The 13,276-nt window shown below is 46.2% G+C and overlaps 1 protein-coding gene and 1 non-coding gene across 2 annotated transcripts in view; both read left to right on the top strand.

The window, feature by feature from the left end:
• Nucleotides 1-13,276, top strand: part of LOC114582386 (uncharacterized) — a 108,310-nt gene that overhangs the window by 16,929 nt on the left and 78,105 nt on the right. The window contains exon 10 of the mRNA XM_077917812.1: nucleotides 53-417. Within this exon, the coding sequence (XP_077773938.1) occupies nucleotides 53-417 (365 nt within the window). The remainder of the gene's footprint in view (nucleotides 1-52; nucleotides 418-13,276) is intronic.
• LOC114583760 (U6 spliceosomal RNA) lies at nucleotides 12,558-12,664 on the top strand. Its single transcript, XR_003703589.2, has one exon. It is a non-coding gene; the product is annotated as a U6 spliceosomal RNA (small nuclear RNA).

Here is a 13,276-nt window from a genome sequence, read left to right on the forward strand (position 1 = left end):
TTATGGCTTGCCCCTTAAAACCTCCGTGAGCCACAGACTCCTAATCACTTAGCCATTGTACTCATTTTCCTTTACGGACGGCTCCTGTAGCTCCTCCTCCTGCCCCGGTGCTGACAGTGGATCCTCCGTCTGGAGTGGTGAATGAAGGGGGATTCCTGCGCCTCACTTGCTCGGCCTTTGGCAGCGACGCAGAGCAAAGGTTCCATTTCTACAAGGATGGGGTCAAGATTTCCTCCAGCAGTGAAGAGTCTCTGGCGGACTCCGGAGAACCCAGGAATGCCTTCTCAAACGCCTCTGCAAACATCCTGGTCCAAGTCACAGCCAGCATCCACACTGGGGGATTTGCTTGCAGGTATGAGCAGAAACTGAGCAGCCGATGGATCATGTCTCCCTGGAGCCAAACGGTGAATGTCACAGGTGAGCCATGCCCCAATATTTTACAAATATTAATTCATAACAAACCAAATTACATACCCATAATTAGAGATTTCTCCAAATTTCTGGATTTTCCATCTTCCCCTCCGTGGGTCCTATTGTACACCCTCTTAACTGCATATTTTTCCACAATCCGTATTTTATATCTTCCCATCTTGTCCATAATATTAGTTACATTGCAAGTGTTATTAAAATCCTGCTAGGGTTTTCACCTGTTACAGTGATCACCTAGATAAATTATAAATTTCCCCCTTTCTTTATTGAAGTTTAGTTCTCCTTGGTTCCTGAGTCTTCCAGTCAGTTTTGCCATTTCGGCATAGTCCAACAGTTTTATTTGCCTTTCTTCTCTGGTAGGGACACAATTTTCTTTCCATCTCTAGGCTAGCAGCATCCATGTGGCTGTTGTCGCATACATATAATGTCTTTTCTGTTCCTTTGGTATATCGGTATACCAATATACTGATATGTTTTTAACTTCACTGAATTACTGTTACTGCGTCTTCAACAACAACGGCTGCAATGGAGTCTCTCCTCCCTTTATTCGTGTTGTTGTTGTTGTTGTTGTTGAGTCGTTTTGTCGTGTTGGACTCTTCGTGACCCCCTGGACCAGAGCACACCAGGCCCTCCTGTCTTCCACTACCTCCCGCAGTTTGGTCAAACGCATGCTGGTAGCTCCGAGAACACTGTCCAACCATCTCGTCCTCTGCCGTCCCCTTCTCCTTGTGCCCTCCATCTTTCCCAACATCAGGGTCTTTTCCAGGGAGTTTTCTCTTCCAATGAGGTGGCCAAAGTATTGGAGCCTCAGCTTCAGGATCTGTCCTTCCAGTGAGCACTCAGGGCTGATTTCCTTCAGAATGGATACATTTGATCTTCTTCCAGTCCATGGGACTCTCAAGAGTCTCCTCCAGCACCAGAATTCAAAAGCATCCATTCTTCGGCGATCAGCCTTCTTTATGGTCCAGCTCTCACTTCCATACATCACTACTGGGAAAACCATGGCTTTAACTATATGGATCTTTGTTGCCAAGGTGATGTCTCTGCTTTTTAAGATGCTGTCTACGTTTGTCACTGCTTTTCTCCCAAGGAGCAGGCGTCTTTTAATTTCGTGACTGCTGTCAGCATCTGCAGTGATCATGGAGCCCAAGAAAGTGAAATCTCTCACTGCCTCCATTTCTTCCCCTTATATTTGCCAGGACCCCTTATTCATACCAACAGCCAAATCCCCTTCTTTCCTTTCTGCAGTTTGGGCACCAAATTGCTCTTCGTCACCCCTGCTATATGCACGCTGGGCGATTCCACTGGTGATCCTGATGGTCCCTCTTGCTTTTTACTGCACGAGAAGAAAGAGAGGTAGGTGATGCTGGAGACTGTGGGCCTCTCATATCATTGGCCCAGTATACCTGAAGGAGCAACTCCACCTCCATCACTCAGCCCAGACACTGAGGTCCAGCTCCGAGGGCCTTCTGGTGGTTCACTCCCTGCGAGAAGCCAAGTTACAGGAAACCAGGCAGAGGGCCTTCTCGGTGGTGGCACCCACCCTCTGGAACGTCCTCCCATCAGATGTCAAGGAAATAAACTACTATCTGAATTTTAGAAGGCATCTGAAGGCAGCCCTGTTTAGGGAAGTTTTTGATGTTTGATCATGTTTTTAATATTCTGTTGGAAGCCACCCAGAGTGGCTGGGTAACCCAAAAGGTGGGCAGGGTATACATAAATTATTATTATCATTATTATTATTACTACTACTACTACTACTACTACCTATGTATGTAGAAGCCTGCTTAAGATCTTTAGGGGATAATGCTCCTCTCTGTGTCGTGAGAGTGGTGGCCGTGAGAGCAGTGTTGGTTAAAAGCAACAAAACCAAGCATTTGTTTTGTCTTCCTTCGTATTGGATGTGGTTAGGGTGTGGGAGGGAGCCTTGCCTGTGTCTGTCCTGTGGAACTACCAGCCTCAAGAGGTTTGTTTTCAGGTCTCACCACCTTTCTTCTCTTTTCTCTTTTCATTTCCACTTTGGAAGCGTTGAAATCTGAGCAGGAAAACAAGGAAGAAGCAAATTCTGAGTATGTTGAAATGTTCAGCGCCACTAGGAAGCCTCAGAGGTAACGGCAACTAATGCTAGTATAACACTGATGTGATGTGTGTGTGTCTTCATAATTTCTTATTTATTTAAAGCATTTCTTCCAAAAAGTGGCTGACCAAAATAACAATGGTGGTGGCACAAAAGGAGGAAGGGAGGAGCGAAATAGCCAGCTCAGGCAGCAGTTCAGTTCTTAAAGTTTTGAACATAGTTGGAGGCGAAGAGCACCCACAAACCATGCAAGGAGTTTCCAGAGGGGAGGAAAACTTGAACCCAGAGCCTGGCAACCTGGAAATGCAGGAGAGACTTATCAGTCAAGAGAGGGACAACGTCCTGTTGGCTGGGAGATAAAAGGGTGAAAGGAGACTGGAGGAACAGGCAGCGGGGGGTGTCCCAGGCTGAAAAAGGAGCCAGAGACCCCACAGGAAGAAGCATAGAATTGTAGAATTGGAAGGGACCCGGTGGATCATCTAGTCCAGCCCCCTGCAATGCAGGAATATTCAGCTGCCCCTTACGGGGATCAAACCTGCAACCTTGGCATCATCAGCACCACGCTCTAGCCAACTGAGCTATCCAGGAAGAAGGACCAAAAGGACAAGTTTGGGGGTTTCAGATAAGGAGGGGGAAATGATTGGCATGTTGGAGAGAAGGGAAGATGTCTGAAAGAGATGGGGTGGCTGGGACAGGGATAGAGCGATGGGGCAGGGAAAGGTGGAGGCAGAAGGGGAGAAGGGAGCAGATTCGTTGAGTTGCTTGACCACTCACCTTTGCCAAGAGCTGCTGTGTGTATTCTCTGTGTAAAAAAACTGGGAGAGAAATTGTGGAACCATTTAAAAACGAACCTTTGATAATACATTAACTGGCTCCCTCCCCCACAATCTCTATTTAAGGAAATAGAAACTGAGCTATGGAATTGGCTGCTACAGGATGTGGTTTAGATGCCCTTTGAAAAGAGGTACATTTGTGAAGAATATTCTGCCAAAGCATTTTAGTCATGACAGCTAAATAGGTCTTCACTGTGCAGAAGCAGTCTACCTCTGAATTGCTGTGCACTGGAGATAAGGAAAAGAGGAGGGTGGCCTGTTTGTGAGTTGCCCAGGAGTGTCCAGCTGGCTGCTGTCAAAACTTGATGATGCGAACCTTCAATTTGCTCCCAACAGCCTTGGGGGGATCATCATTCTTTGAACATGTCCCTCAATTTCCTTCTCCTTTTCAGGACTCAGATGCCTTTTACTGCCTTGCCGCCCCCTGCTCTGCCTCAGCCCCCAATATCGCAATTATGGATGGAGAGCGGAGCCAAACTGGCCGAAGACCAGGAGGAAGGTCTCTACAACTACATTCCCCTTCAGGGCAAGAAGAGAGCAGACCGATACAGAGATTCTGAAGAAGAATGAGCCATCGGGGAGATTAAAATATTCAGATGGGGATTTATGACCAGGGAGATGGGGTGGAAGGGGTCAGGGGAGAGGGCAGTGTTCTGCCTTCCCCTGCCTATTCCAGCAAACGGCTTGGCTCACTTTCTGCAGCTCTTTCCTCAAGAGTCTGTCTGTCTAAAATACTTTGCCCTGTTGCCCAAGGGTGCCTCTAAGCGGCAGGATTTGCCCAGTTAGCTGCTGTTCCTCTCCCTAGATCAGGGATGGGGAACTTGTGGCTCCCTCGATGATCTTGGGATCCAGCTCCCATCAGCCCCAGCCAACATGGTCTGTGCTCAAGGGATGGTGGGAATGGTTGATGCTGTTGTCTATGCTCTGGTATCCTCAAGGTTAGATTACTGCAATGCGTTATTTGTAGGGCTGCCTCTGAAGACGGTTTGGAAACTTCAGCTGGTGCAGAATTCAGCGGCCAGGTTGCTCACTGGAACAAGAGGGTTTGAACATATTGCATCAATCCTGGTCTGATTGCACCGGATTCCGATTACAGGGAATGACAAGACAAACTGTTAGAGTATATTGAACAGGCTAGATTAACAGAGGCAATTAGAGATCACCGTTTCGAAAAACATGGGGAAAATGCAGAGAATACTTCACAAAACAGTGCCCTAAAAGACATACCTGGACTTGTTTCAATTAATGTCTGCAGGAGACTTTGTGGATATTTAAGTTACAATTAGAAAAATCTTAATAATTATTCATAAAGGAAACAGCTTATAAGAAGTAAATAAGGAGGCCAGATACAGGATAAAGGAAGTCTTTTATTTGTATTGTTGTATGTTATGCTTATTGTATGTTATGTTCATGTTTAATGAGGGTGGATTTCTGTATTGGGGGGCAGGGGGTTTATGTTATGTTGTAAATAAAATTTCCAATAAAAATTTAAAAAAAATAGAAAAAATAAAGCATGCCCAGCGCACATCACTTCTCCCAAAGTCCGTCAACATGGACAGATTCTCCCCTCGCTGTGTGTGAGGTTTGGTTTAAACTGGAGAGAACGGCAGGCCTTGAAGCTGTGTGGCTGTGCACTAAGAAAAAAAGCAGCACTTCCTCACTTGGTAGACCACACTGGCCACGTCCCCAGATTCCTCTCTTCTCAGAAGAACAAAACAAAACCACGGCTCCCTCCACAGCTCCCCTCTAGTAATATCAGACTGCTGCGCGCCCTGCCTCTTGCATCAACTTTCAAAGGAACAATTGGGGTTTTGCCCATTGGCATTGTAAAAGAGTATTGGGAAATGATCCATAATGAATTGAAGAAGAAAAAAATTAAAAGTACTTTCCCTCCAAAACCAGAATCCTTTCTGTTGGGGATAATTCAGACTGAAATTCCCAGGTGTCAAAAAAGGTTATTTATGTATGCCACTACTGCAGCCTATGTTTTGTTAACCCAAAAATGGAAAACGAGCGAGATCCCAACTAAAGAAGAATGGCAACTTAAGTTGATAGAATATGCACAACTCACAGACTTAACATATGGAATGAGAGAACAAGAATAACATACGTTTAGAGAAGATTGGGAAACATTTATTGAATATATGGGAAATAATTGTGTATAGCTGAAAACGCTGGCAGCATTAAGATAAATTCAACAGTGTAAACAAGTTTTGATGGATGCAGTAATGGAATACTAAATGGCATAGTTTTTGCAAAATCTGCAGGGATTTATAATATGTAAAATGAACCATGGAAAGAGAAGAAGGGAAGTCATTGATATCTTAAGGATGTAAAATGAATATTTTAAATTGTAAAACAGAAAACGTAATAAAAATGATATAAAAAAAAAGAAAAGAGAAAGTGACGGCCTTCGAGATTCACGCTAATTTTGCAGTTCTCCAGCTGAGCAACATGTTCAAAAATGCACACTTAAGGTAAAGTGTGCATTTATTGGTGAAAATAGCATGCAGGGACACGTTACGATCAGGGGAAATTGCTTTGCAAGGATGTGCAGAAAATGCAAAATTGCACAGGCAAGTATGTATGCTAGGAGATATTCTTTCTAAGATGCTGCTGAGTTTTTATGAGAATTGAAAAATAAATAAATCACAAACTGATGTGTCAGTGTGGAGAACTGAGAGTGGGAAAAGGAGAGACTGAAAGGGACAAATCCACCCATTGCTTCACACAGCACCTGCCCTTTCCACTTCTGGGCCATCTCTTTCCTGCACAGCCTCGTGGTGGCTTTGTTGAGGATGGAAGAGAAGATCGCTGTAGAGGACCTCTTCGTCTTTTGCCGAGATGGGATCGTTCTTCAGCGTTGGTTCAGAGGCAGTCACAGTCGGTGGGGAGGCAATGGTGGCATAGGTGACGTCTGAGCTCTGAGGATGGAGAGGGAAACGGAGGGTGACCCACGGTTCAAGCTGGAAAGCAGAAATGGCTCAGGAACAGTCCATTGAGAAGGAGGTTTCTTTCCCAGTGTACCCCCCAGGGCTCTCTGCAAAATATACTTCAAACGGGATGACCAGCAAAATACCGTATTTTTCAATCTATAAGACGCCCCCAGGTATAAGATGCCCCCTATTTTGGGGGACTCAAATATAAGAAAATGGGGGGAGATGTATCCATGTATAAGACACCCCCTAATTTTTGACATTATTTTTAGGGGGGGACCTAGTGTTCTAACACGGAAAAATATGGTAATTTCTGGCACACACATAAGAACTTAAGAATATACACCAGGGGTCAGCAACCTTTTCCAGCCGTGGGCCAGTCCACCATCCCTCAGACCTTGTGGGGGGTCCAGACTATATATTTTTTTTCGGGGGGGGATGAACAAATTCCTATGCCCCACAAATAACCCAGAGATGCATTTAAAATAAAAGGACACATTCTACTCATGTAAAAACATGCTGATTCCCGGACTGTCCACGGGCCGGATTGAGAAGGCGATTGGGCTGGATTCAGCCCCCAGGCCTTAGGTTGCCTATCCCTGATATACACCTTTAGGCGCCAGGCAAAAACATTCCTCTTTAACCAGGTCTTTGGCCTATTGACACCCAATGCCCTTTTAAATGTGTTGTGGGAGGTGGGATTACTGGTTTCTTATTTTTATCATGCATTTTTTTGTTATTTTATACTGTACAGTGGTACCTCGGGTTAAGTACTTAATTCATTCTGGAGGTCCGTTCTTAACCTGAATCTGTTCTTAACCTGAAGCACCACTTTAGCTAATGGGGCCTCCTGCTGCTGCCGTGCCACTGCTGAGCGATTTCTGTTCTCATCCTGAAGCAAAGTTCTTAACCTGAGGTACTATTTCTGAGTTTGCGGAGTCTGTAACCTGAAGCGTCTGTAACCTGAAGCGTCTGTGACCCGAGGTACCACTGTAATTTGATGTTGTGAACCGCCCTGCGATCTGTGGATGTAGGGCAGTATACAAATAATAATAGAATAATAGATTTGCAGGGCTAGGCTAGTGGCCCATCTAGTCCAACATCCTGTTCTCGCAGTAGCCAACCTGATGCCTGTGGGAAACCCAGGAGCAGCATCCGAGCACAAGAGCAAAACTCTCCCCTCCTGTAGCTTCTAGCAACTGGTGCTCAGAAGCTTTGCTGCCTCCAGCTGTGGAGGCAGACAATAGCCACTGTGGTGAGCGGCCGCAACGGATGTGGCTGAATCAGTTCGTAAGTTCTGTTTTCTGTTTCTGACCTTGGCCTGACATATGTACCTGGGAACCTCACAGCCTATCGGGTAATCATCCCTTTTTGTTTATCACCCGGAGTAGTTTGGAAAGGACGCAGTTGGTGCTGTGGTCTAAACCACTGAGCCTCTTGGGCTTGCCGGTCGGAATCTTGGGCTTGCCGATCGAATCCCCGCGACAGAGTGAACTCCCGTTGCTCTGTCCCTTCTCCTGCCAACCTAGCAGTTCGAAAGCACGCCATTGCAAGTAGATAAATAGGTACCGCTGTGGCGGGAAGGTAAACGGCATTTCCATGCGCTCTGGCACTTGTCACAGTGTTTCCATTGCACCAGAATCGGTTTAGTCCTGCTGGCCACATGACCCGGAAAGCTGTCTGTGAACAAACACCAGCTCCCTTGGCCTGAAAGCGAGATGAGCGCCGCAACCCCAGTCGCCTTTGACTGGACATAACCATCCAGGTGTCCTTTACCTTTTTTTTTTTTTTGCCTTACCTTAGTTTGTGGGGTGGGGGATAAGGGCTGTAGCTGAGTGGCAAGGTATCTGCACTGCATGCAACAGCTCCCAGGTTTGATCCCTGATGGTATCTTCAGGTAGACTCCAGTCTGAAACCCTCAAGAGCCACTACCAGTCAATGCAGATAATACTGAGCTAGGCTGGCCAATGACTTGGTATAAAGGAGCTTCTTGTGTTCCTTTGTCCATGGATGGCCAATTTAGCAGTTATAGACACAAGAGGTTCACGAGTTCTTTTTTTGGTTTTGGTTTCCATTCAAGTGGCCATCCCCACTCCTGGCTGTAGCTAATTCTCTAAGGACAGCTACACACTTGTTTACTTTCTCACCTGGACGGAAGACCAATCATTACAATTCCTAAGCTTCTTTGAAAGCGATCCTGACCCATAAAACTGGTTTCAGTAAGAGGATGGACTCATTTCCCGAGCTCAGATGGAAGCAAAATGCAAACCTAAACCTTTCTACTTACTTTGACCTGAAAGTCTGTCTTTTGGGGTACCAACAACCCAAACATGTCTTGACTTGTTTCCTCCTTGCTTTCCTTTGTCTCAGATGCTAGCTGATATTTTGATGTGCCCAAGGCAAAAAGAACTAGAGAGAGAGAGAAAGGGAGTGAAAAGTTAAAAGTATGGTTATGCACCATCCTTATCTCTGATCTGTGAGAGACTCCACAAATTCCTGCACTGATCCAGGACTCTGTTTCCTTGGAATGAAGGTCAGCAGAGACTGTGGTGTCTCTAGGGTATATGGTTTTATTTACACACATAAACAACCAGAGCATAGGATGGAAGGTATCATAGTACTGACATCTCCATAGATCTTGCTTCCCCTTTAGCTTTCCAGGACAGCCCCCAAACCCAGAGCAAACATGTCTCTCTCTTAGAGATGGGAAAGCCTGGGGAAAACCCAGAAAAATTGGAAAGAAACCTGTCCCCAACCCCAATTTTTCTGCCCCCCCCCCCCGGGGGGGGGGGGGGCTTTCTCCAGCTTCCAGCTCTCACACAACTCTGCCTATTGTTCTCCTATGTAGGTAGGTAAGGAGCTGGAAGAAAAGCCAACCCATCTATTCTATGACACAGAGCGTCTTTTTTCGTTATGCTAAATTGTGGTACTTAACTAGCCAGCCCAAGTCATTAACTTAACAAAGTGGGCTGGTTTCCACTTACAGATTGTATTATTATGGGATTTTTAATAGCAGTGCATAGTTAATCTATGGAACTAGGCCCAAAGGGAGGCAGGCTCTTCTTCTGGGGTTTAAGTTGGATGGTCCCAAGGGCCCATCACTTACTGCCTTTCTTTCTCCAACAATAGTACGCAAACACGACTGCCGGGATCAGAAGCAGACTAGCCCACCATACATGCCCCATTGATGTAGCAGATGAATCTGGCAACTGAGCTGTGAAGATAAAAAATAAAGGAGCGGGGATGTGCTTAAAAACACACTAACAGGCTTCAAGACAAGTACATAACACAATGTTGAAAGCAAGTCTTTAAAGAAATAAATTATTTATACATACATACATACATACATACATACATACACTGTGGGCGGCTCACAATATAATATTATAAACATGATAAGACATCAAATATTAAAAAATTTCCTAAGCAGGGCGCCTTCAGGTGTCTTCTAAAAGTCAGGTAGTTGTTTATTGATGGGAGGGCATTCCACAGGGCGGGAGCCACTACCAAGAAGGCCCTCTGCCTTTTGATGATATGAACTAGCCAAACTTAACTCACCTATAATGGAAACCTCAATGCAGTTACTCCGTTCAGACAGTTGTCCTGCACTGTTTTCTTCCAAGTAGGCGTTCCACAGGGCGGGCACCACCACTGAGAAGGCCCTCTGCCTGGTTCCCTGTAACCTCACTTCTCGCAGGGAGGGAACTGCCAGAAGGCCCTCAGACCTGGACCTCTGTGTCTGGGCTGAACGATGGAGGTGGAGACGCTCCTTCAGATATACTGGACCGAGGCCGTTTAGGGCTTTCAAGGTCAACACCAACACTTTGAATTGTGCGCGGAAACATACTGGGAGCCAATGTAGGTCTTTCAAGACCAGTGTTATATGGTTTTGGTGGCTGCTCCCAGTCACCAGTCTAGCTGCCGCATTCTGGATTAGTTGTAGTTTCCAGGTCACCTTCAAAGTTAGCCCCATGTAGAGCACATTGCAGTAGTCCAATATGTAATATTTTACATATTTCCAATAATGAAATATGTTTTCAAAAATGGCAAAGGGTGTTTAAGGAGATAACAGAAATCACTGGGTTAAAGCTGACCAAAATTCCAGAGGTAGCATTGTTATCAATTTATGGTGGGGTGGAAGGTTCACAGGCTAGGAAGGACTTGCTCTCAAATTTATTGACAGAGCCATTTCCGACTTGGAGGAGAGGGGGTTGCGGGCTAACTCCTCCCACACACGCGCAGGGGCTGGCCTTTGCCCCCCGCGCGAGCAGGGAATCCCCGGGCATGTCACTGAGCCGGCCCGCCAATCAGCGGGCCGGGGAGGTGGGGCCTGGCCTACTTAAGGCCAGGCACGCCCGGAGACCGCCCTCTTTCCACCTGGGCAGCTGAGAGGTTTTTTTCCATCCCACCCACCCTTAGGCTTAGCTAGCTATGACCTTGCTATGGACTTCGGTTGGTCGCCGCAAGGGGCCTGGTAGGAATTTTTCCAACTTGGCGCACTTCGAGCCTTTTGGTTTTTTCGCCTACCTCGTAGCAAACATCACAACTTCCGCGGTATTGGCGGTTAGGCATTGGCAGGGGGAATTGTTATGCAAATGAAAGGGGGGGAAGGAAGCGCCATCACCTTCCCCCAATGAAAGGGGTAGTCCGGTAGAGGACTCCGGGGGGCGTTGCCTTGTCCGAAACCTAGGGAGGTAAGGGCCTCCGGCACGCCCCCGAGCGGTGACACCCGTGGGATCCTAGTTGGCGTACTTCAACAGGACCCCCACGGTTTGTGGACAACCCTTCCCGGTCTCCATGCCGGGTAGTCGATAGGAGCCAATGCCTAAAGCCAATACCTTTCAATTCTGTAATCAATAAAGTTGTGGCCTTTTTATGCCCATTAACCTAAAATATTGTGTCCAGTGTCTTCATTTCACATGGGGGAGGAGACTCGCCACGCAACTGCACGAATTATTATAGCTAGGAAGTGGAAGGGGCAAGAAGAATATAAAATGGAAGAATGGGATATAGCTATGAATGATAAATTAACATGTGCTATTAAGGTAAGATGGGGAATATGCAGGAGAAATGATTTTGAGGAGATATGGAGGGTGTTTGTAGAATTTGTACTGTTAAAACGGAAAGGGGTCAAACCATCACAAGTGGCACTGGAATTTTGGGAGATTTAATAGTTGCAATGGAATGGTCACAGTGGAGGGGTGCACATTTTTGTTTTTATTTATCTATGATTATTACTTTGTCAAAATCTAAGGAAGGAAGGAAGGAAGGAAGGAAGGAAGGAAGGAAGGAAGGAAGGAAGGAAGGAAGGAAGGAAGGAAGGAAGGAGGCTGGTAGTCGCAGCAAAGAACGGCATTGTTCCCACCCCTTGCTCTTTCCCCTCCATCCTTGAGTCTTGGAGTTCAAACACAAAACCCACAAGAGGACTGTCCTACTTCTAATGTGGGCTCTGTGTTCCCAGTGAGGCATGGCTCACCTGTGAGATTCACCGTTTGGCTCCAGGGAGACATGATCCATCGGCTGTTCAGTTTCTGCTCATACCTGCAAGCAAATCCCCCAGTGTGGATGCTGGCTGTGACTTGGACCAGGATGTTTGCAGAGGCGTTCAAGAAGGCATTCCTGGGTTCTCCGGAGTCCGCCAGAGACTCTTCACTGCTGGAGGAAATCTTCACCCCATCCTTGTAGAAATGGAACCTTTGCTCTGCGTCGCTGCCAAAGGCCGAGCAAGTGAGGCGCAGGAATCCCCCTTCATTCACCACTCCAGACGGAGGATCCACTGTCAGCACCGGGGCAGGAGGAGGATCTGGAGGAGCCAGCCACAAAGGAGAGGGGGTTAGGAGGGACCACAAGATGAGGAAAAGCTGTTGCTCAATGTCAGAGCATCTAGCTGCTTGTCGTAAAAGAAAATGAATACAATGGCTAAGTGATTTGGAGTCTGTGGCTCACTGAGGTTTTAAGGGGCAAGCCATAACTAAATCGGGTTCATCCAGGCAGGGTTGTCAACAGAGAGTCGTGGGTTCATGAATTCCCCACTTGGACTTCAGGAGGGGAGTGGAGAGGAGAAGATCAGGAGCATCTGTTGCACAATATTCAGGGGAAATGTGCAGTGTCCGGAAAGGTAAATGTTAGCTGGCTAAACTCTTGATCACAGTTTGGGGATCTGTACTACTCATGTCATGTGTAAGCCATCACATCCCCTAAAATGCATTAGGAGTCTCCACTGGTACAATAGAGGGATCTCCCCACTTCAGACCTTCTCCATCTGTCAATGGTATGAGGGTGGTGACCCCTTCCGCAACACATGTACTAAAATTGGGATGATACAGGAAAGATTAGCATGGCCCCAGCTCAAGGATGACATGCAAATTCGTGAAGAGTTCCATATTTTTTCCAGGAGATAATTTTTTTAATCAGGACTGGGAAACATTTGTAATATATTTGACAGAACCCTGTAAACAGTTAAAAACATTATCAAGAGTGAAATAAAACACTTGCAATGTGAAAAGAACTACAAGAGAAAATAGAGTTTTGTGGATAAATGGAGGGTAATATGATTTGCAGTGAAAAGGGTTATTTGTGGACTCCACAAAAGGGAGGGTGGAAGTCCGAGAATTCTGTATTTTTAAATTGGATTTTTTCTGTGAATTTAAAACCAGATTGTAAAACCAACAAAAATTATTATAAAAGAAGTAACTGGTATGAGGGTGATGTGTTGGAGCTTTCCAGCTTGCCCCCAGGCCCCTTGCCTGGTTTCTTACTCATGAGTAGTATTCATGTTTGACTAAGGGTTACAGCGCTATCGTCCAAGAAAAAAAGACCCACATTGCAGTCTGAGCAGATATCAACAAGGTTCCCACTTCCGAGGTAACCCTGGCATCTAAGAACGTCACCCGCTGGCTTATAACCACGCCAGACCAGTGGTCCTGCTAGCATTGTATACACTGACTGGCAGCATCTCTCTCCAGGTCCTCAGGCAGGAGAGTTTCCCAGACCTACCAGGA

The sequence above is a fragment of the Podarcis muralis genome, chromosome 13, assembly GCF_964188315.1.
Source record: "Podarcis muralis chromosome 13, rPodMur119.hap1.1, whole genome shotgun sequence".
Taxonomy (NCBI): domain Eukaryota; kingdom Metazoa; phylum Chordata; class Lepidosauria; order Squamata; family Lacertidae; genus Podarcis; species Podarcis muralis.